General features: G+C 40.1%; 1 protein-coding gene across 1 annotated transcript in view; it reads left to right on the forward strand.

Annotated features, from left to right (window-relative positions):
* The window catches only part of CDYL (chromodomain Y like), a 195,696-nt gene extending 190,920 nt beyond the window's left edge, over positions 1-4,776 (forward strand). The window contains exons 6-7 of the mRNA XM_050940049.1: positions 1,146-1,289; positions 3,134-4,776. Of these exons, the coding sequence (XP_050796006.1) occupies positions 1,146-1,289; positions 3,134-3,292 (303 nt within the window). The 3' untranslated portion in view covers positions 3,293-4,776. The remainder of the gene's footprint in view (positions 1-1,145; positions 1,290-3,133) is intronic.
* Positions 4,777-25,071: the final 20,295 nt, after the last annotated feature.

Here is a 25,071-nt window from a genome sequence, read left to right on the forward strand (position 1 = left end):
GAGTAATGTTTCAGTTGCAAATAAATTTACTGAATAGCCTTGTGATTTCCTTTAATGTAGAAAGTAGCAACTCGGTATTAAAGAAAGACTATCGATGCAGCAGGTACTAAGAATAGAATAGAATGTTAAAAGCTAGAAATATTTGTGCTTAAAGTTGTGTTTGCAGGATCAGGGCCTAACAGGGCAGATAATACATGTTATCATATTAGCATAGGTGTATTTAACATTAGAAAATAATACACATTATTTATATTAGTGCACTAACTCCTGCATGAGAGAATTATCCTGCACTCCAGTATATTTTCTCATTCCATGCCTATAATCCATTTGATAAAAACACTATTTAAAACTAGGCCTCAAAGATTCAGAAAGAACAGAAGCTCTATCCACCTACTCAAAACAACTGTTTTTAAATTAAGTATTAAAACAACATATGTATGAGGTTAATAGAAAGGAGGAAATACTATGAACCAGATCAAAAGCTCATTCAAGTTGCTGTAAAAACTCCTACTGACTTCAGTGGACTTTGGGATCAGGCCCTGTAAGAATATCATATTTTAAATATTTGAAGTCTCAGTGGTAAAATTTTTAAGCTGCAAAATCTGTTGCTGCATGACTTAAATATGCTTTCTTCCAACGCAGAAAATGAGTCAACTGAATGGTGATCTGTGGAGGAATGTTACTGTTTGTTAGTGCTGCGGAAGCCAAAATTAAATCACTAAAACTAATCAAACACAGGAGATGCATCAAACTGCCATTTGTAATGACTTCCATCTATTTTCCAGATTTTTTGCAATCTAATTATGATTTATTTTTAGTATGAATTATAAATAACTCTACTTCAAGTGAATTACATCTTAACCATTCATGAATGGAAAAAGTGTGACTTTTTTCAAGTATTTATCTGGTGATTTCTTATTTAATCACAAATGCATCTCTGATTAACTACTGAGTTATGATAGTTGGCAACACAACAATTTTAACATCTACTTCCTTTTTATATATTACTGATGTATTTGGATTAACATTGGAGAGCTATAGTACAACCAAGCATCCCAACTAGTGCAGGCATTTATTAACATTTTCTTTTCAACTTTTCTTTTGTCATTACATTTCATATCAGAAATAACTTTTTATCCCCTCAGGCAAATGAAATGTTATTCAGTGGAAGGAAGTTGACTGCGCAGGAAGCTTGTGCAAAAGGATTGGTATCTCAAGTGTTTTGGCCGGGAACATTCACACAGGAAGTAATGGTTCGAATTAAGGAACTTGTCACATGTAATTCAGTTGTAAGTTTCATTTTATTTTCCTCCATTTTATGAATAGATTAATAATGAACTACATCATTCACTCATCTTTCTAGAAACAATTCGCATGGAATACTTGAGATAAATTATGTAAATTGGAGCACAAAGTTTTAATAACACATTCCAATATTATTAGGCTCATCATTAAAGAGATCAAGGAGAGAGACACCTCTCAAATTATCACACGCTGTAATAGATTGTAGGATTAATAACACAAGGCAAACTCTAAATTATTAATAGTATACTCCACATAGAAAGAGACTAATACTAACTCACTCCAAATTAAAAATTGAAATAGTTGCAATCAGAACTGAGCAGAAATACAGAAATGAATGGCAGGTGTATTGGGAGGGGAGAGAAGAGAAGAATCTTTGATTTAACACCACTGTGTGGCTAACTCCTCTGTGTTCAACAGTAGCAATAGTGTAGTTCAATAAAATCAGTCAAAAAACAAACAACACTGAAGTTTCCAAATTTGGATGGAAAATAATCCATGATTTTTCCTTCATTTCAACAGCTTGCTATAAATACTAATAAAACCAGGGTGGGGTGGGGGGGAGGAGAATTTTTTAACCATCTTTAAGTACCAGGGCCACTCGGGGAGCGGGGAGGGGCAAGTGGGGCAATTTGCCCTGGGCCCCACAGGGGCCCCCACAAGAGTTTTTTGGGGCCCCTGGAGCGGGGTCCTTTACTCGCTCCGGGGGCCCTGGAAAACTCTCACGGGGCCTGGGCACCTGGAGCTTCTTCCGCTCCAGGTCTTCAGCGGCAATTCAGTGGCAAGGGGTCCTTTCGCCCTGGGACCCGCCACTGAAGTGCTGGGTCTTCGGCGCCAATTTGGCGGCAGGGGGCTCCCTGCCGCGGGTCTTCGGGGCACTTCGGCAGGGGGGTCCCGGAGCGGAAGGACCCCCCTCCGCTGTCGAATTACCGCCGAAGTGGGGGCCCCCCACCACCGAAGACCACAGGCCCCCTGAATCCTCTGGGCGGCCCTGTTAAGTACTGACAGTCTCAGTCACTTAATTACATACATGCTCAAAGTAGCTTTTGGGGTCAGCACTTCATTTGCCCTAGAAAGAAAGAACAGACTCCACCACTTTCACATCAAAGAACCATTTACACAATGTAACTTAAATATTTACCAACATTTTATCACACATCAAGAAACTATTATAAATAGACCTGTACATAAGAACCAGGAGTATAAAATTCTGGACATTCCATTAAATTAGGTTAAACTCTCAGAGATGCACATAGTAAGAAGATACAGGAGCCTTCCTGCTCCTGTATGCAGGTGGCAGTTGCACTCCTGCCAGCTGGAGTTTTACCAAAATGTAAAGTTTATTTTAAACTACTAGATCAACATCAGTTTCTGCTCTTATGAAGTCTTTCTTTTTGGAGAGGACAAATGAATTGTCTAAAAATCATCAACTTTAGCATTTAAAAGCAGCCTATGAAATTTTACTTAAAAATAAAAAAAGCAATTTTTTAAATCTACCAGGTTATAATTCAGACAATCCTGGAAAACAGTGTTGAGATCAGAATTTACCAAGTTGTTATAATGACTTCTATCTCCTTTAATACCATCTATAAAGTCTGGTTCATACTCAAATATTTCCGCTTTTATCTGGCACAGAATGAAGAAGCTCCTGTGTTACTTTGTGGAAAAGTAACTGCTTGATGTGAAATATATTGTCCCTTAGATTCATGTGTATAATTTCTCTTAGCAATATTGGGATTTGCCCACATACATCTATTGGTGACTATTCCACTTTACTAACACACATTTAGCACACAGATTACTAATATCAATTGTGGTTTTTGTGCTACAGGTGCTTGAAGAATCCAAAGCTTTAGTCCGTAATATCATGAAGGTGGACTTAGAACAAGCAAATGACAAGGAGTGTGAAGCTTTAAAGAAAATCTGGGGCTCTGCACAAGGGATGGACTCTATGTTAAAATACCTGCAAAGGAAAATCGATGAATTCTGATGAGATGTGCACTGACACTGGAATTGTATTTACGTGGACAACTGGGGCATAAAAATGCCCCAATTTATTTTGAAAACCTGTTACCAAGTCACCCATAGCGCAAAGCTTGGGGATGGGATTGGAAAGACCCTCGCGCTTATTGTCAAGGGGTTGTAAAGTACTGTATCTTAAAGAAATGAACAAAAAAAACTCTCCCTATATATAGTTTGTGTATATATATAATCTTTATATACACAAACTAAAAATTATAATTGAGTGCACTACCAAACATCTCTTTGAGGCTCTAGTTTTTGTTAGCATTGGCTAGTACTGTATCAGAAAGAAGGGGGTGGGGAGGAGAGTGAATTGTGTTGTATTATTTTCTATGTGGCAGGGAAGTCTGAATAATGCTTCCCCCCTTTCACTAAAATACAGAGTTGAAACGGGTATTAGCCAGCTCCTACTTTCATGGCCCAACAAGTGGCTTAAGATAAGGCATTGTCTTGATCTGAGAAGAAGGTTGAAATACCTCAACTAATGGAACATTTTAATTTTTTTTTGTTTGAGAATAAAACCCTATAATGAAAGATTTAATTAGATAAATATCCCAAAAAGAGTGTGCTCAGGAGCTATGCTAAGAAAACACTCAACCCCTTTTTTGGGGGGGAACATGTCTAATTCTTACCTAGTTAGCATAAAGAAACCACTGTCTCATAGGGGGGGAAAAAAGCTTGTTTTGCAGTATTAGTGAATCACTGAATATCTTATGTATATGAATATCCTAAGTTATAAGTTAGTTTTAGTGTTTTTTTTTAAATAGTTTGATTTTTTTTTAATAACTACATAAGTGCTTCTGTTGCTGGGTGAGAATACTACTTTCTACACAGTATGGTTTTTTTTTCTATTTGCTGGATTAATTGATGTATTACACCAAAAATGCATTTTAGGTTCACTTAGAATATATTTTATTTAAATAAGTTAAAATTCTTTTGGCACACTATTACATACAAAAACTCCTTTTATAAAAAAAAAACTACCTTATAGTAGATGTTTAATGTTCTTTGTCTATGCTTTTTTATTATTTTAAATATACACTATATATACACAATATGGTGTAAAAGAGTGCCCTCTGTAAATAGATCTATTTTGCATTCCTTTCAGGACTGGTTACTGATTCCTGACTGCAGATATCTACTATTACTTGGGTATCTGTGCTTGCAATCTTATTGAATGTATTATGAAGAATGAAAAATCAAACCTTATTTTTGTACAGTTTTGAAGTTTATACTTGGAACTGACCACCTCCCTTCCTCGTGGAGAGCTGTACAGTATGTAAATTGCTTTTACCTTGGATTGGTACAGTATTTTTGCATCTGTGGGACCTACTTTTGTTCTAGTAGTTTGAACTATATATAAACTGTACAATCTGTAAAGTTTTTATAGAATAAATATTCAGCTGTGAAAATTGGTTAAAATAAAACTAATATTTCTTAACACATTTTAAATGGGTTTCTCTCAGTCCTCTTTTTCAAAGATAAGCTTCCAAGATAAAGGAGTCTCCCCTTTTTAACAAACTCTGTAAGTGATGGTTTTACAGCAATGAAAGGTTAGTGCTTTAATCTATTACCGTTTCCCCTCACTGTCAAGTGGAAAGTTGTCTATACTGTAAACCATTCTCTTAGAGGAAAAAAAGAATACATGAAGCTATTTTGTGTCCAGAAGACTAATCTGTTTATGGTAGGTTCTCCTCCCAGGCATTTCAAAAGGGTAGAATACAGTTTTAACCCACTAGTTCTACAAACCAGTTACTGAAATTTGTTTGGAAGTGATCATATTGAAGGAAGAGAAGAAACAGAGCATGCTAGACCAGATTCTGATTTATAGAATTTCAGCCAGATACTCATTATACCCTTCTCTCATGCTTAATAAGCCTCAAGGTGGGTATATATTGCACCTATATCCACTTGCACGCTCCTTTATGGCATTGTAAAGGGGTCTTAATGTAAATAAGAATCAGGTCAGTAATTCTTCCACCGTACTCACACAGGCAATTCCAATGGAAAGGAATCCCACTTTTGCTACACCACAGTAATCGAATGAACTCAAAAAAGCCCCAACCTCTGCTGCATAGGGTGATCAACCTATCAACATTCTGTATGCCCAGGCACACGCATACTCGCCAGGCTGCCTGCAGAACTTTATCTAAACATGCTGGTCATCTGTACAACCCATTTCACATGCATACGATTACAAACCTGACCCTTTGTTCTGTGGAATGCTCCCCGAACCCTCATAATATTCTGACCCCATGTCCCTTTTTTTTTATTAAGAACCACAAGTCAATGAATGATCATATAACGTGACCCATAAAAGAAAACCCTGAAATTGAGATGTGATTAAAATAATTAAAGTGAGATTAAATTGATGCTCAAATCCAGCTCTCCAATATCTGTTTGGGGATTAATGGGTTCTGGCTATTAGGCTGTTTGTTTATAAACAGCAGGGACTCTACCCCAGTCATTCATACTGTAACTATGGCAATTCCTACAAAAATCTTCCTACTCAATGTCACAAGCAGCACCTACAGGTAAACTCTCAAGGGTCATCAAAAAAGACATGCTTTTATACTTTGAGATAACGTTGCCTATGTAGCAAACTATAGAAAAAAAGCTCTCTGCTAGGCTGATTCTTCTCTCCCTTGAAAGTCAAGAGAAACTGCATTAAAGCCTGTGGAGTTACGCTGATGTAAAACCTGGGAGAGAATGGAGAATCAGACGCAATGTATCTCCCACATTCTAACATTTAGATGTAGATTTCTCCCTGTATGTATGTATTGGATAGTGCACTAAATTTGTCAGTAACTTTTTTTAAAAAACCTATTGGACCCATAGGTTTTGCGTGTGCAAATGTTAACACCTGCACACACATAAGTGCATGTGTATACAGAGGCTGGGCACTGCAGATTTACCTCCTAAGAATCAACAAATTATTACAAAAATGGAATTTGATACACTATTTTTTTTGAAGGTTAACTTTTGAAAAAGCTTGCAAATTAATGATTTGGGGAAAGTTACAGCTTAGAAATAGGTTTTTTCCTCTTTTGTGCATTTGCCTCCAAATCAAAAGCTTGTAGGTACTTACACACCTTGAGCTTTTCCTCCTTGTGCTTTATAATGAGTGCCTCAATTATTAAATTAATGTAAATTCAAAGTCATATCCAGTGAAGCGGCACACTTCTTTCCCCATTTGTTTAATAACACTCAGAGGGGGTTTGACACACACACTTCAAGGCATGTGTTTTTTCTGAAGTGTCACCGGTTCCTCACAAAACTGGACTGGTGCTCAAAGCTGGTCCGCTGCTTGTTCAGGGAAAGCCCCTGGAGGGCCGGGCCAGTTTGTTTACCTGCCGTATCCGCAGATTTGGCCACTCACGGCTCCCACTGGCTGTGGTTCACTGCTCCAGAATAATGGGCTGCGGGAAGAGCGGCCAGCACATCCCTTGGCCCGCACCGCTTCCCGCAGCCCCCACTAGCATGGAGCGTTTGCCAGGAACACCTGTGTTTCTTTGAGAGAATTTTCAATAATGCGTGAGTTTTCTCGCCTTCTGCAAGAATTGTTTGATTCATTCTTTGTTTGCAAGGAGACATCTGCAAGGTTAGTTTTCCAGCCAGTATTCCCCAGCAGGTATTTGAATTCAAGTTGGCCTAATCTAGAGTTGTACCTTTAACTATTCTGAAAAATCTCTACCTTAGCTTATTTCCCAGCAAGTCTCCGCAGCAAATCATTCAGAAACTCATACCATCTAATAAAGCTGACCAAGCAGGGTTTGTTCTCCTGTGTAAAAAACACGGCAAAGAAAAAGAAATAGTGAACTGGTAGGTGTGAAGACAGAGACATCCTCCTAGTTTGCATAAACCAGGCATAGCGTGTAAAAAGTGACCAAGATATTTTAAATTTTCTCCGCGCAGTCCTCTTTTGGTAATGATGCCTTCTTTCCCTAGCATATGTTTTACCTCTTTTTGTAAAGCTGTGTATGTATTTATAGTGATAGATAAATGTCAAACAACAATAAATTACCTGAGTCTGAAGCTTCAGATTTAGCTTCTGTGGGCCACACTCAAGTTTTGCTTCACTCCCAGTGAACTACAGAAAGAGTGGTTATGTAGCTTGCAGTAACTGCTGTTCTTGAAATGTTTTGCTCGCTCCAGATGTGCATATACCTCATGCACATTTAAAATAATTGGAGATATACCTATCTATCTCCTAGAACTGGAAGGGACCTTGACGGGTCATTGAGTCTAGCCCCCTGCCATCACTAGCAGGATCAAGTACTGATTTTTGGCCCAGATCCCTAACAGGCCCCCCTCAACGATTGAGCTCACAACCTTGGGTATAGCAGGCCAATGCTCAAATCACTGAGCTATCCCGCCCCTCCATTGAGATTGGAGTCTCTGAACATCAGTGTCTCTTGGGCCAAACCTGCTCCCTCCACCTCTCCCATAACTGCTACCTGAGGGCATGAGTGGATCAACAGTCCCTTGCATCCCTCTGAAATTCTGAATTTCAACAAACAACCAATGAATGGGGATGGCGGGCAGGTCATGGTATCCCCACTGACAACATCTCAAAGAACCATAGTTACTCCAAAGGTAAGTAACTTTTTGTTGTTCTTCGTTAGTGTGGATCCCACTCCAGGCGATGGGGAAGCAGATGGGTAGGTGGGATTGAAGGGTCTCATCAGCCACTAATGTGTAACTAACTGTGACACTGTTACCGAAATATCGGATCTGCGTAGCTGAGAGCCAATTAACAGCCTGACAGGGATAAGGAAAAATGCTTTATTCTGCAGAAAAAGGAGAGCCTGTACCTTGGTACAAAAGACTCTGTCTTACACCAATTTCACAAACCTTTTATACACATTGAGACAAAGACCCTTGCGTGTTAATACTTGATTGGTTAATATAAAATTTTATGCTCCTGTTATCTGGTTAGTACTAACTGGTTTGGAGCAGGATTTTCCTGCTTTGAGGCAGAGGAAAAGAGAGAGTGCACTGTGTCCATGAGCAGTACTCACTCCCACCCCCCCACCTACTGGCCGCTTGTAATCTATTAAGGAGGGTTAGCCAGCTTTCACACTGTCACCATCCTGAATCTGAGAGAGTATACACTTGTTCAGTGTTCTCAGGATAAAGATCTGCTTTTTTTCTTTGGAATAAGGAAATATGGGAAGTAGAAATCATTTTCTGAATTGCAGAGGTACCTGCTCTAGGTTCCTTTTCAGTTTATCATGAAAAGCGTCCCTCAGGAGGGATAGGGGAAGGGTCATGAGGCAAAGACTGGAAATGACTAGAGTACTCATGAGGAGACAACTTCTAATGTCTATTTTGCAGCAATTATTCTAGGCAAAGATGGCATTCAAAGATAAGGTTCAGGAATGGCTCTAGTATGGCCATCACATTGCAGTGTGGTAGTGACTGAGAAGATGGTGGTCTCTTCTTCTAAGGATGATCACTGTTATTTCTTTCTTTGGGCTGAGAATGGTACCAGAAGGACTTCTATCTTGAGTTCAGGCTATCAATGCTAGTGATCCCAAAGTAGCCCTAGAGTCTCTTAAGGAATGGAGGGCCTGTTCTGTGTGGCTGCCTAATAGGTCAGTGTTCTCAAAGGGTAGATCTTCTGTAGTATTTTGTACCCTGGTGGAGCTACCCCATGCCTGAAGCCCTCCTTGGTGTGATTGGTAATTCAAGATATGTAGCTGGAGTGAAGCAGGGAGTAAACTTTTGTCCCAGAGATCCAGCTTTTTAGGGTCTTTATCTGAGAGAGTAGCTTTTGATGGACTGGGCTGTCCAGCTTTCTCCTGGATTGTAGAGACCAGCAGAGATCCACGGAATGTGTGTAGATGCCCTTCTGTAGCATTTGATCCGTTTTGCACTTGCTTGCTAGTTGGGGCAAGGATAGTAAGGTTGTTAGCTGGCTCCAAACTGTCTTCATTAATAGGTATTGCTAACCTTGTAGCAGAGGGGAAAGGTATAGATTGGGTTGTTTTGGTTTTTGGGGTGTTTAAGGAAAAGTTTTTAGAAGAAAAACATGAGGGTGATATATAGGGAACTCACCCTAGTTATGAAAATGTATAGCAAAGTGCTAAGAGGTAGCAGGTAGACACACTCTGGCTCTATCTCACTACCACAGCTAGAGGGAATTAAAGGACAGTTGCAGCTGCCTTTTATATCCACAGGGGGCAGGCATGGCCCAACTTCATACCTGTTCAAAGATTCCCATCTTGACTGCCTGAGGCTAATGCACATCTAGAGTAGGATCCACACCACTACTCAGTGAAAAGCTTGCACTGGGTTTTTGTTCCATAACCCAACCCCCTGCTCTTAGGCAACTATGCAGGGGCCAGCTACAATCTAGCCCTAAAGACAGGGGTTTCTTTTGTTGGGAGGGGGATACAGAAGAGGGGAGTTAGTAGATACCAACAAGTGATGTTGTGGATTGAACTAAAAAACCCTTGTACCATTTTTGATTTAGTGCCTGGCTGCCAACACAGACTCAACAGCGTGCCGCACTGCTATGGGGACAGCGTAAATACCCAATCAAAGCTGGCTCAACTCAGCATTGGACTTTGCTTAATGCACCACTGAGATGATGATGCAGGAGCAGGACAATATTCTAGAGCAGCAGTTGCTCTTAAAGCCACCATCCGTAACCACCACACCACAGGAGTAAGGGCTAGAGGTGGCAAGTCACCATTCTCCTGTCTAGGACTGTAAGGTCCTGAATACATTCATTCAGTCTTCTAAAGTGCGCTATCTATAACAACCCCAAACAATTTGATCAATAATTTCTGAAGGCTGGGCTATAAATGAAGCAGAGCCAGCACCTCCAATTGAGAAGATTTTCTGCTCCCCACTTCAATTTTTAAAGCAAGATACCCAGCATCTGTATTCCTTGAGCCCCATGGCCTGCACAAACACTCCACAGGTCATGAATTTGGCTCCTTTAATCGCTCTTGCTTTAGGGAATTTCAGCACCTAGGCACAAAAGTTTCCAGATCCTTGAAAGACTGGACATATAACATATGTGGTTTGTCTCCCAGCAGGACTGTTTTCAGTATCTCACAGAGGCTGCTAAAAGGTCCTTACAGCTGTGATTTCCTAAAGAGCAGGGCTAGGCCTAGCTTTGTCCTGTATCCATATCTCGACAGCTCATAAAAGTCTATTCCTGGAAACTAGCAAACACTTAACTCCAAATCAATCTAATGCTTCTGAAAGGCGCTGCTGGCAGTAGAAGCGGAGAGGTCGTGTTGTCTCCACAAAACAATTGTAGCACAGGTTGTACCTGCTTTGAGGGAGGTGCATGTAAAGTGAATGGTTGTCAGCACTTTTGTATTTAAACATGAGCCTCACCTCTGCCTCTGTTACACTTATGCATTAAACACACTGACATCTGCTGCATCAGTCAGAAGGAAATAGTCTGAGATGGATACACAAGTTGGGGATGAGAGGAGAATGCACATGCTGTGAATGTCATTTCAGCCAGATATTTTGTCCCTTGTAATAAGGACAACTAAGATGACCCACAGTCAGGGAGACAGCAACCACTGCAAATAAAATCCTTTAAGCAACTAAATGCCACTTGAAGATGGAAAGATGACTAATGTACTTTCAGATTATATATTTAGCATGAAAATCCTATCCAGATAAGATCTGCTCCCTCAGAGAAATTCTTCTAACAATTTCTGGGCTAAGGCAATGTCCCAAAACAAACAAATACACCTATTTCCATGAATAAGCCATCCAGGAATAGGCTGGACACAGAACTACAAGATGATTTAATTAACAAGGGTATGTTGGCTTCAGTGAGAAATGTGGATGTGCAAGCCACATGGTAAGTGTGAGCCTATATTTTATTTAAAATGGAAGAGGGAACAGCATAGCACACCTTTTTCTGTATAAAGGCATGATGAACAACAATCACCACGTACAGCACCTTGCACTCCACCTATGGACAGAGAGGTAATATCCTGAAGTGTACCCATCACATTTTTTGCTGGTTTCACAAACTAATTTTTAGACAATACAAAATTGATCAGTATCACAACATTAATAGACTGACTCAATCTCAGAATGAAAGTTAAAAATACACCCCTCATCAATTCCTCAGGTATCAGATTGAGTAAATAAATAGCTGGATTTTACGCTGTAGCTTGTGGTTAACAGATTAAGAGCATCAGGCCCCTGAGGAAGACTAATTTGCTGGTAAAAGTGGCTGCCTGCCATCAGCACAACCACCTTTATTGACACTTAGTGAGAGAGCATCAGATGAGCCAACCATCAGACAATGCTAAGGGTAGTTTCTCCTGTAGATAGACTGTATACATATTATAGAGCAGTGATTCCAAATGTGTGGGTCACAACCTCTTGGAGGGTTTTGGTGTATCAAAAAGGAGAGCATAGTTTTTTTTCAAAAATGGGATTTTTTTTCAATTATAAAAATGGAAAGTTTCCAGCACCTACTTCAGATATATTTCTTAGGCACATCGTATAATCAAACAGTGGTGGTGCAAGAGAATATATGCACTGACCCGCTAACCAAATAGAGCTAGTGACATGAACATTACAAGAGCTCTACTGAACTGGAGAACTGTAGTCTCCATCATCCCTAAAATAAGAGGACTCTGCTAGTTTCACCATCACATCCCCCATCTTACTAGCTTTGTATTAGCCATTGAAAGCACCAATTACATAGTTACTAGAGAATCATGCCAAGCAGTATGATAGGAAAAGAGGATTGGAAGCTGTCCTGCAGGAGAACAAAGCTCCCTTCTGTTGGGATGGGCACAACTGGTTCAGGGATGTGCGACTTTTCACAGCCCTATGCTAGCTTCGCTGAATTTAGCTATTGTTTGATAGATATTTATAAAACTTTAGGCATCCATAATGGGGTTTCATGCATTTGTTCAAAGGAGCCTAGAGGAGTATGAGCAGCTATCTAATGAAACCTACTGGAAACCTCTTGAGAGGAAAAGCAGAACTACACAAGCAAGCCTCTCAAAGCCTTATAGAACTGTTAAAAACCAGTTGTCAACATGTCACAATATACAAAGTAAATATCCTGAAACCAAACTCTAAGTAAAGTTCTCAAGCAGCATTTTTCTTACTTTGCCTATCTGTGAATTTCACTTATCACTGATGAAAATATTTTGTCAGTTTCCATGGGTGGTGAAATCAACATTTACTGATAATCTAATCCTTTCAAGTCCAATTATAACAAACCTCCCTGTTTGGGTTTCTCTACACTTAAAATGAGTGGCATTTTAAAACGTCTTAACTAAGAAGTTCTTAAAATACCACTTAGGGATAACCATAATCAGTTCATACTTAAAAAAAAATTAAAAACAAAAAACAGCTATGGCTGGCTGTGTCTACATTACGTGCTAATTAAAATATGTTTAGTTAGCACTAGAACTGGTTTGATTTCTCAATGCAAAATATTAATATTAAATATTCACAAATTGTGAAAAATCCATCATTTAAACCTTTCAAAGCCTGAAGATGACAGGAGGGAAAAACAGTTTTTTTCCCCCTCTCCTTTTTATAAAACCAGCTCTAGTTAACACACTTTAAAGTGCCACTCTGTTTCCCAGGATAGGCAGACTCTTCCGTTATATTTCCCATGAGCAGAACTGGTCCAGCACAAAGCTCCTGCAACAAGCCCAGTAACTCTGAGTAAAATAGGCTGAAATTAAGTCAAATATGTGGTGTTTGTTCCCTCTAGACAATTCTCAGCCTACAGAAATAGTAATCAATCTATGGCTCTGTACCAGAGAGGCTACAAATCAGCTTTTTTTAATGTATTCACTTTTCTTCTTAAAAATAAACCTGTTTACAATGAAATCTGAATTTGATACAAAATATTTTAAGGCCTAAACTACTTATAATCTTTTAAAATATTTAATTTAAATTGCTGGGTCCATAAGCCTCTATCAAAAACCGAGTCAAAGGCTGCTTTTCTCTATAAAGAAAGGATTAGGAGGAAAACATTTAATTTCTGAGGTTTAGGTTTATAAACATGGCACGATATGTCATTTACTCTATTAAGGGCTTGACTCTGTGAGGCCATGCTACTGCGTGTGCGACCCAGCCTCTGATTACAGGAGATACCACCATGTACCTCATCAGGATCATTTACCAAGCCCACCTGCATGGTCTCATACTCTTAGTTTATAGCTTCTCCCTACCTGAACTCTGATTGGCTCAGTTCTCAAAATTATTAATATTTTGACTCCGCCCACCGTGGAAAGTTACTCTCCATCTTATGGAAAAACACTGACTCACCCAGTTACTACCAGCTTTACTCCGGGATAGTTCTGAGCCCTTCAAGTAAATGGCCTTGCTCCAATTCCTTACATGAGTACATAGAGATACAAACAAAACAGAAATCCATGAGTTTCCTCTCCTGCCTCTCCTCGCTCTCTAAATGAATGAAGTACTGCCCTACAAAAGAGTTACAGGAGCAGGAGTCTTGGATTGTTGTTTGTTATTTTGTTTTTCTGGGGGCAGGAGAGTTACACACCCAGAGAGAAGGAGCAGAGAGTGTGCAACCAGAAGGAGGCAATACTGGTGTCAAAGCAGGACACTGTGGGAAGAAGGGACAGCATTCATCAGAGTGCAGCCTCTAGTGTTGACTTCAACACCTGGGGACTGTTCTGGCTGCAGGTCATAAAAAGATCCTATTTGGGAATATTGTTAAGAAATTCTTGTACTGAGTTAATAAAAAAAAAAAGGAACATGTGCCAAATGTAAACATTGCAACAAAAAAGATGTCAGGACTGGTTGTTAGAATGAAATACCACTCCTCAGAAGGCAGCGATTTTGACAATGATACTGTGGACATGTCTGAACATTCTGGATCAGCTGGTTAGTAAATTTACTATTGCACCATTCTTGTGGACTGCCTTCCATGCCATGTTCTGGGGGAACTGCTAATGAATAAGGCTAAGATTTTGGCACAGTCACGTAAAATCAGAATCTGTGACCAACTCATGGCCTTGCTTATGAATTTAATTGACATGTTAGTTTGTTGTGGGAGCATTTCTCAGTTACATGGCTACACTTTTGAAATGATTTTTTATTGCTCAGTATAGACAAACATCCAAGGTGAAGATTTCCTCTTTATAAGAAAAGTTGTATTAGGCATTTATGAATTTTAACTTTAAATTTTTTTTCTTCAAGCTGTTTGGTATCTCTCTCGAGATGGTTTAAATAGATTTAGATAATTCTTATGATTTATTAATTACAGACACACCCCGGGTTACCCAAACCTGATTTACAGAAATTCATACTTACGGAAAAAGTTCTGTAAGCTCTTTTTGTGTGTGTTTGTGTGTGTAATTGTCGGAGATAAGTTCCTGACTTATGCAAAATTCAACTTACGCAAGGCATTACAAAATGGAACAGTTGCATAAGTCGGGGAGCATCTGTATTTTCCCTATAAAACTGGGTTTAGAATAAACTATCATTTAAACTGTAGCACAAACAGCTGTAGTAGAATAAATCCTTCATTTACAATTTCTATTTTTTTTTAAAGCAGTGCACTGAGTAATACTTAGTGAGTCAGTAACTTACCATTGTGTGTCAGGATCCAGCTTAACGTATGGGGTTATGAATGTCTATCATCTACAATATCTACAACTTCAGAGTCATCTGCAGGTACCACCAGAAGTGCTGCAATTAAACATCACAGTAAGTTATCTGTATCCAAAAGACTTTCATTATCATCATCATCCAGTATGAACTCATCCATGGTTTTAATCAGGACCAGCAAATTCCAGCAAGACTCCACAAACAAAAGATCCTTTGGTTAATTTACGCAACAAATTCTCCCTTTTGTCTTAACCAGAATAAACATTTAATAGACATGATTCAATCATTACGATCAGGCTACACTCCAAGAGCACAGCAGACATTGCTGGATACAAGTGTATGAGAAGGAGATTGAACAAATGTGCAAAAAGCATTGACAGGAAATTCATCAATGGAATATTGACAGAGCAGTGTACACAGCGATCCAGTAAGTGCTTGTGTGACAACAGAAGATGGGGTTGTCTATCTTACAGAAACAATTCATAAATCTGGAAACGCTCACTGTGACACTTCCTCAAAGAACCCAGAACCACAAGCCATTGTGTTAACCCTCAGTCTCACAAAGGGAGAGCTTTGCAGCTGCTAAGCTGCATGTCAGCTCTCTGACACTCAAGCCTGTCTGCCTTGCTAGCAAAACTCCTCCAACCTCTGCCACTCTAAACCTTGCCCTGCAAGTAACACCCAGTTCCTGAGTTCCCCAGCAATGTCTCTCTATAGTGTCCAGTCTCTCTCACTGGACACTCACAGAAATTAAGTGTGCTGTCTCCAAAGAGACTGAGTACACACCTGCCTGTTAGGTTAGCCGAGGATTCACTCTTGTACTTCAATATAACAGCACTGAGATGGGTTATAGTAAAACTTAGTAGAACTAAGAATAAGTTTATTAAAGAACAGATCTAAGCAAGAGTGAGAGGGACAGGAATGGTTACAAACAAAACATTACACTCTTTCTAGTGAGTAAAATTTTTAGCAATTTACAATCTTTGCCTGAACAGTTTTCTCATTTACACCAAATTCCAGGTCTCTAGCCCTGCAGGCCCAGGGATCCAACTTTTTGCTCTCCTTCTATTTCTCCATACTCGCTAGTCTTTGCCTCAAGAGCCAGGAAGACGTCTTGGGGGTGCAGACCCTTGTCGCTGGTGTGCTCACTTCACTCTTTTACACGGGATTGCTATGTTTACCTCATATGTAGGGCTGCCAAGGGATTAAATAAAATCAATCGCTATTAATGGTGCTGTTAAACAATAGAATACATAGAATGTTAAACCATAATAGAAATACATCCAAAATATTTAATAAATTTCAATTGGTATTCTATTGATTAAAGCTGGGATTAATCATGATTAATTTTTTTTAGTTAATCTCATGAGTTAACTGCGATTAATCGACAGCCCTACTCATATGTAAATGTTCTTTCATCAAGCAATGATATTTGGGACCAGCATGTCACCAATTTACGTATAATACCTTACAGGATATCTTTTGGATACCTATGACAGCAAAATGTTGGGGGGATGGTGAGCGTATCAAGCCTGATATTGTAATAAGAGGTCTGGACTTGACATGACTTTCAGCCTATAGACTTATCGTAACCTGCAACCATCTGCTATGTTCAGCCACCATAAGTTGGAAACAAAAAAACTACTGAGTCAGGAGAATTTGGCCTTGACATAGGCAGGCAGATAGAAAAGTATCCACTGCAGCATTCCTAACAGGGCTAGATATATATTCACAAAGTCATGAGACTGGAAAAGCTATCCTTGAGTTTCTCCAGCTTCTTCCTGATAATAAAAAGCATAAGGCTTTGCTGTTCCAAATATATTCCACTAACTAAGCATAGATTCAGAAATTTTAATAACTATGAAAAATACAAAAGTTAATGAGTAGGCTGTCTCAGGCATGTGAACCCCTGTATAGTGAAAATGATTGGTTAGTGGTTTTGCATAGATATACTTTGAGTAAAATAATTGGATAAGGTATTGATAAGAAGAACTCTCAATTTTAACAATATAATGAGCATCAGGAAACACACTCCTTGGAACTTAACTCCGAGATACAGCTCAAGACCAGAGCTGGTAGGATTTTTAACCCCTGCATGACTAGATTCTGTGGAAGCTGGAGCCCTGGACGGGATCAAATTGTGACTGCCCATTGGGAGACCACCAGTCTGTTTTGTGGGGATTGGTGAGTATTAGACGCTTGATGTGTGTATTCTGTTGATTGATTGTTAATTGCTAATAAATAAGTGTGCATATTTAAGAATATTTTCCATGTGATAAAGGCTCCTTTACTGGGACACAGTCACATTAACCTGTAGATCCTATTTGGATCTGTAGATGGCCATTGGGCCCTAGAAAGGGGTGGGAGCCCCAAAGTTGTGTGAGTAACAATATGAGTTGATATTGAGAAGCTCTTAGAATTACATTCATACAGCAGAATACTTAAAAAGTAGTAGCAGTAAAAGGGGTAAACTATAAACAATAATAGCTTTGTCAGGGATAATGCTGCAAATTAGGGCTGTCAAGCAATTAAAAAATTAACCATGATTAATCACAATAGTATTTGTAAATTCACCTAATACAAGTACTGTAGTGCAACTGCTTTCTCATGAAAGTTGAACTTACAAATGTAGAATTATGTTCAAATAAAACTGCATTAAAAATAAAACAATATAACCTTTTCGAGCCTGCAAGTCCACTCAGTCCTACTTCTTGTTGCCCTTTCATAACAAAGAGATTGCACTACAGTACTTGTCTGAGGTGAATTTAAAAATACTATTTCTTTTATTTGTCATTTTTACAGTGCAAATATTTGTCATGCAAAATATACATTTTCATTTCAATTACAACACAGAATACAATATATATGAAATGTAGAAAAACGTCCAAAATATTTAATAAATTTCAGTTGGCATTCTATTGTTTAACACTGCAATTAATCACAATTAATTTTTTTACTCACGATTAATTTTTTTAGTTAATCACATGAGTTAACTGCGATTAATCGGCAGTCCTACTGCCAATGCAATAAATGTGAGAAGAAATCTAGAAAAAGATAATTAAGGGAAACTGAAACTTATAGCAGAGGAGTGCAGTGCTAATTTCATGCACCCTTTAGCCAAAGATGTAACTACAATTCCAGAAATAAAAGAAAATACTGTTGAAATTGAAAAATCTTTCCATAACAGCCACTTCATTTCAGCTTTGCTGAAGGAAACAGGAGGAACCAAACTAATTAGCCCCAAAGATGTATAATAGAATTCAGCGGCTGACTGTTTTGAGCTATTTATTAAAAGCTGGCCTATTCTGATGACAATTTGTGAAGAAAATCATCACAAAAAAGAACTTTTGAGATGGAACTTCACAACCAAACTAATCAACTCAGACTAAGGAGAAAAGTAGATGATATGCTAATATACTGAAACCTATTTCCATAGCCTTGGACAAACTGTAGAAAGATTGCGGCTGTATTGCTGATGCTGTTGAAATTTGGCAAGAGCATCAAAGACACTGAAGAAAGAAATACCCGATAACAGTTTTACATTGCAAGCAGTACAGAAGCGGCTGGATCAAGTACTTACTCTATCCCATTTTCTTGGCAATATTCTCAACCCAAAGTACCAGGGTGGATTCCTAACTGCTGAACAAGATGCTGCAGCTATGACATGACCATCTGTTAGTCACCCATAATAAATTTCAGTGCTGGAGATGAACCATTCAAGCAGTACCTGTTTGCTGACTACAGTTACTTTAAAGAAAGTCACACCGCTGAATTGGTGGAAGTCACTAGCTAAGCACTTGGAAACAGAGTTTGTGACATGCTAAACCAGTTTTGACAGCAGTAGCATCTTCTACAGGCACAGAAAGAATATTGTCTTCATTTGGACTAATTCACTCAATGTTGAGAAATCGATTGGGAGTTGGGGGGGAAAAAAGGCAGGAAAACTTTTCCTTTCCATTCTATGAATAATAAACAACAAGGAAGGGAATAAGATCAACTAGTTTTTAAAGTTTGCAGGATAGAAATCTCCTAAGTTATGTAGGTTCTCATTTTCCAGAGACTCAGAGTAGGGCTACACTTGCAGCTGTACAGCACTGGGAGTTAAACCTGTCTCCATAGAGCTGAGTAGGGAAAGCGCTGCAGTCTGTCCACACTGACAGCTACCAGCGCACTATCGTGGCCACATTTGCAGCATCTGCAGCAGCATTGGAAGCGGTGCATTATGGGCAGCTATCCCAGCATTCAAGTGGCTGCAACGTGCTTTTCAAAAGGGGGGGGCGTGGGGTGGAGTGTGACAGGGAGCATGGGGGAAAGAGAGAGTGGATTTTTGGAGCCGACACTGTGTCAGTGCCCTGCCTTATAAGTTCCGACCCCCTCCCCCACCCCTCTTTCACTCACTGAAAGCAAACAGCTTTTTTTCCCCTCACAGACCAGATAAGCAGCCTCGCCGAAACAGACCCCCCCCCACACCTCCTGCCCGCCACACTGCTTCTCTCCTCAAGCCCCCTCCTTCCCCCTCTCTTCAAGCAAACACTAGCTGTGGACATTCCAAAGGGAGCCCCCTGCTAGTTGTACTTCAGTTATTTGCTAAAGAAAAGTGCATTCTCCTTGGTTGATACAACCCTTAACATAGGTTGATTTACAGCTAAATAGAGTCATTACATTAGCTTTGGTACATCTTTTTTGCTACCTAGGAGGGTATCCTGTAACTATATATACATTTAAGCAATTATGTAGCTTAATATTTTCAGATTCTTATTAATTGTACATCTTTAGTATGTTAGAAAATGGTGAATGAGATACTGCTTATTGACTAGATAATTAATATTTTGCTGATTTGTATAAAGCTGCATTAGGATGGTAACGGGAATTTACTTAAACACAACAGCATATGAAAATTATTTTGATTAAACAAAACAACCTTAAATGTTTGGAACAGAGAGATTATCTATCAGTAAATGAAACTGATTATTTCATATCAGCCTGAGAAAATAATGCATAAGTGAAAGTGACTGGAGATTATATTCCTACTTGCCTAAGGCCTTGGCTACACTTGAGAGTTACAGCGCTGTTGGTGGCTTTATAGCACTGTAACTCACTCCCCGTCCACACTGGCAAGGCACAAACAGCGTTGTATTTCCGTGGCTACAGCGCAGCTTGTACTCCACCTGCACGAGAGGAATAAAGAGTATAGCGCTGCTGTTGCAGTTCTGGGGTGCCAGTGTAAATAGGGAATAATCTTAGTACGCTGTGATTGATCTCCTGAAGCTTCCCATAATCCTTTTAAGTGAATATTACTGTCTTTGTTTTGTTGTGATGACTCTCTTCGTTTTGTTGTGAACTCCGGGCTCCCGGAGCTGCTTATCAAAAAAACAAACACAGCTACTGTTTGCTGTGAACGGAAAGTGGATTAAAATTGATTATTTAGCCTGATTTAAATTAATCCACCCTTTTCATCAGTGATGAGTTACTGATCTTTAGCAAGTCAGTTATCTCTGTGCTTCAATTTTCCCCATCTGTAAAGTAGTGGTAATGCTTATACACCTTTGTAAAGCTCTTGAAACAAAGAGCGCTTCACTACTGCTAAATATCCTTGTGGTTATTTGTTGACTTTATTAGAGTAATAAGCCGTGCAACAAGCATTCCAGAGAGCATGTGTGGAAAGGACAATTGGATTAGAATAAAACAAGCTTTGTTTGCATGCTTGCCTACCAGCTAGCCACTATCTGCCTTTAGACTCTGCTACTTTACACTGGTATGACTTGATCTGCTAGCAGCTCTCCGCTAGATTCCTGGAGCTGTTGTGGATTTGCTACATGAGCAGGTTTACAGTGCTTGTGGAAGTACTGTAAGTTCTAGCCCCACATGTTCCTCAGAAACCCATCAGTGAAGATGCTGAGCAGCCTAAGGGCATGTCTATGCCACAGTCTTAAGTTGCCCTATGATAGGTCGACTTATGATGTCCACGCTGCCCTCCTTCTGTCGATGGTGTGTCTCCTACCCAGGAGCACTTCAACTGAATGAAGAAGGGCAGTGGGGGAGGGGAAGGGGCTGTGAGCCAGGGCACTCAGCTCCAAGCTAAGAGTGGGGGGCAGCTGCCCATGGCTTTTTGCCTCTGGCAGAGAGATCTGTGGCTGGAGTCCAGTCAGCTGCCGGGATCCCTGGAGAGAACAGGGAGCTAGGACCCCAGGGAGACAGCAGGGCTCCCAGCAGGGAGTGGGGACCCTGGATGGCAGCCCACCTTGGAGCAGAGACCCAGCAGCAGCCCGGCTAGGGTCAGCTTTCTTGTCAATTTCATGACTGTGCTGGAAATGTGAAATTGACACATATGACAGCCAATAGCCAATGTAAGTGTCACCCTAATTACACCAACATAAGCCCTACACTGCTTGTGGAGGTGGATTTATTATGTTGGGCTAGTAGGGCACTCAGGCCTGGTCTACACTGGGTGCGGGGGGAAGATGTCAATTTAAGTTACATAACTTCAGCTATGTGAATAACGTAGCTGAAGTTGATGTACTTAGATCTACTTACCACGGTGTCTTCACTGTGGTAAGTTGATTACTGACGCTCCCCCATTGACTCCACCTGTGCCTCTCGCTCTAGTGGAGTACCAGAGTCAATGGGAGAGCGCTCAGCAGTGAATTTATCGCGTCTTCACTAGATGCAATAAATTGACCCCTGCTGGATCAATCGCTCCAGAGATAAGTGTAGACATGCCCTTAGTCTTGCTCCTGCCAGTGTGTAGTGTAGACAAATAACATAGTTAGGAAGACATAAGATGCCTTTTGTCAGCATAACTCTGTAGTGTAGACCAAGCCTTAGAGTAAGAGGCATTAACAAGATAACCACGGTTTTCGCTTTCTTGCAGCATGACTGGAATTCACAAAGTGAAAAACTTTTTGGGGTGAATATATTCTGCTCCTCATACAATCATAAAGATACACAACCCATATCTATCTCACAACATAAAAGACATTGCTGACCTGAGGGTGATAGTTGACATTAAGGACATTTTACATTCGTATGTGCTATAGCATAAAACAGAAGCTTTGTTCTAAAGACTTCATTGAGAAGGCTGTACTTTTCCTATTCCTGGATTACTGCCATAATCAACTCTGCAAATCACTGATGATAAAATACCAGCACATAATTTAGCTAAAATTACAGCACACCAAATTCATTCAATAGATCAATGCACTAGCTCCACCTTCCAGACAATCTAATGAATCCAGCTGTGATGTCTTGACTTGGCTGTCCACTTGAGAATTCACATTCAACATGCTCTGCCTGGTAGCCAGCACCCTGGGTGCTGTAACCCTCATGTGTATGTCTACCTGGTGGCTACAACAATGATATGATGCACGCACATTGGAAGAGTTGGAGTTGGCTTTTCTAGCAGACTAACAGAAAGACATGGTCTTTTCCCTGTGGAACTGAATGGACATTTAAAGAGAGTGTTATTCTCCAATCCTCTCAAGATACACAGCAGCAAACAGAACCTTGCGTACATGCTAGGTCACAGGTCCTCAAACTGTGGCCCACATAGCACATGTTCGTGGTCTACACACAGCTGGCTGGTCACACAGTGCTAGGGTTACCAACTTCGAAATGCAAAAAAACTAGCACCTCCCTTCCCACACAAGGCACGCCCACTGCAACCCCAACTCTGCAAGCCCCCTTCAACAGTCACTTATAGTATCTAGAGAGAGAACACATACAGATAAGATTGATAACATTTTCTTCTTTAAACTGCAGAAGTGGGAACACAGCAGCATCTTTAGCTGGACATGGAAACTTAACATTAGGTACCCCTGTATACTGTCCTAATAATGCAAATCTTTAGACCCATGTCAAAAAAAAACCTGGCAGATTAAATTATTTTTCTGGCAACTGGCAAATCTATTTAAAAAAAACAAACAGCCAGGCCTGTCACATACTGGTCAGGTGGTAACCAGACATGGTGCTAGCTCTTCCCCCACCTCCTCGTTCCCCTTAACCTACTTTAGAAGGTCACTTACAGTTACATTATATGTTTTTGTAGCATTACTTTTCCTGATGAGCATTTCTGCAGCAACTCCAGCAATTGCTTATATGATCATGAATGGGAGGGGAGGTAGCCCATGTGATTACAAATGGATTCACATCAGATGAAAAAAGTTTGAGAACCCTGGTGCTACACAGGCAGATGGAGTGTGTTGAGCTGGTAGGTGCTTAATGATAATATCCTGTTCTGCAGGAAACCAGTAGGGTCCACTCCTGGTTCCCCATATAAAACCCCTCAGGCCAGCAAGGGATGTCAATCCGGGGGAAAAGGAGTGCCTCACACTGCTTCTCAGTGAGGTCTCTGTGCCAGCAGAAGTGTGAGATTGGTGCCAAAAAGAGCTGGGTGGAAAAGAAGTCACTGTGACTACAACCACACCCTTGAGGTTTGTGAAGTGCAGTGTGGGAACCCGCTAAGGAGAAATTAGGGGGCTGCTCAGCATTCTGACAGGAAAATGGAGGACCTCCTTGAGGGGAAAAAAGAAAGAAGGCAGAGGAAATGGGATGAGAACTGTAACTATTCCTAACAATGGTAATTGCAGTTTTAAGATTAGCCTGGCTAGAAGCCCAGGATGATAAACACCACTGAGTCAGTTCAACTGACAAGCATATTATAGTTTGCAATTTGGAAGGCAAACAGCCCTCTGAAGCAATTCAAAAAGAAATGGGTCATTTTGAAGGTGTTAAAAAAAAGTTTGCAAAAATCATATGTTTTACCTTTTTCATTTAAATACAAATATAATTAAACCTAAGCAGCCCTAGCATTATAATTTAGGATGGAATTTTCAAAAATGCCTATGGGAGTTAGACACCCAACTCCCACCGAAAGGTCCACATTTCAAAATAAAAACCAAAACACTTCAGCTTGTATCTGCTAAATACACACATTGTGTGCAAATAAAGAGTTGTGTGTGCAAGATATGTAGTGGTATCATCCAATTTTGAATGCACAATTACCTGTTTGTGATCCTTGCATGTATATTTGCACAGACAGCTTATGCAACCATTTTCCAAAATTTTGCCCCTAACTTCTTTAGGTGCTACTGAAAATGCCACCCCTTAAGTAATATTGTGTTGCTAACAAGCCTTCCAACCATTCCTTATTATTAGGGTGACCATACATCCCACTTTGGCTAGGACAGTCCCTTTTTTAAGCCCTGTCTTGGCCATCCTGACTTTTTTGGCAAAAGTGGGCATTTGTCCTCATTGCTCGTCAACTATCAATTGGCAAGAGCAAACAGGACAAATGCCCACTTTTGCAAAAAAAACAAAAAAACAAAACAAAAAAAAGTGGAAAAGTGGGGTGCGGAGGAACATGCGGGGAGCAGGGGCAAGTGCTGAATCCAGTCCTGAACAGAGGGGAGGCAGGGCTTGGACGAGCAGCAATGCCAGCTCCACGTGGGGAGGGGGGCTCAAATGAGTGGCTTGGACCAGCCCTGTGGGGAGGGAGCTAGGGCTAGCAGGTTGGGCCAGCCCCAAGTGTGGCAGGGGTGGGGGTTCAGGCTAGCCCTACGTGATACCCCATTTTCCATTTGGAAAATATGGTCACTCTACTTATGTAAAACATCTCAGTTTAGACACAATTTTATATCCACATCACACTGAGCTAATGTTGTTTCCATCTCTGTGGGATTTGTGGGTGTTCAACACCTCTGAAGATTAGAACTCTGACTTAGGTACCTAATAATGGACTTGAATGCCAAAAAGCGGGGCTCCTCTTTCTAAAAATCTTGGTCCAAGATTACAGGCAATGGGGAGATTTTCAGACACACAACTGGCATAGGGGTCTCAACTCCCATTGCATTTATTTGATGTACTTTATTCTAACCTCAAAATTACATTTTCAGCAGTTTAAAATAGGAAGTGGGGATATGCAAAAGTTCAGCATTATTTTTATTTGAACTGTTTTGCCTCACCTTAAAAATTAAGCCTGAATATTTGTTCTGTCTATTAGCTGGGATATTTATTCCCTGGTCAGACTGCACTGAAGTAATCTGAATAACTGTATTATTAATTTATATTAATGTAATGCCATTTGCCCCCTTTTGTTGTGTTATCTTTAACCTACATCTGTAACTCATGGTAGCAGAATCCTACAGGAGTCCCTGC

Source organism: Gopherus flavomarginatus, chromosome 2 (genome assembly GCF_025201925.1).
Source record: "Gopherus flavomarginatus isolate rGopFla2 chromosome 2, rGopFla2.mat.asm, whole genome shotgun sequence".
Classification (NCBI taxonomy): domain Eukaryota; kingdom Metazoa; phylum Chordata; order Testudines; family Testudinidae; genus Gopherus; species Gopherus flavomarginatus.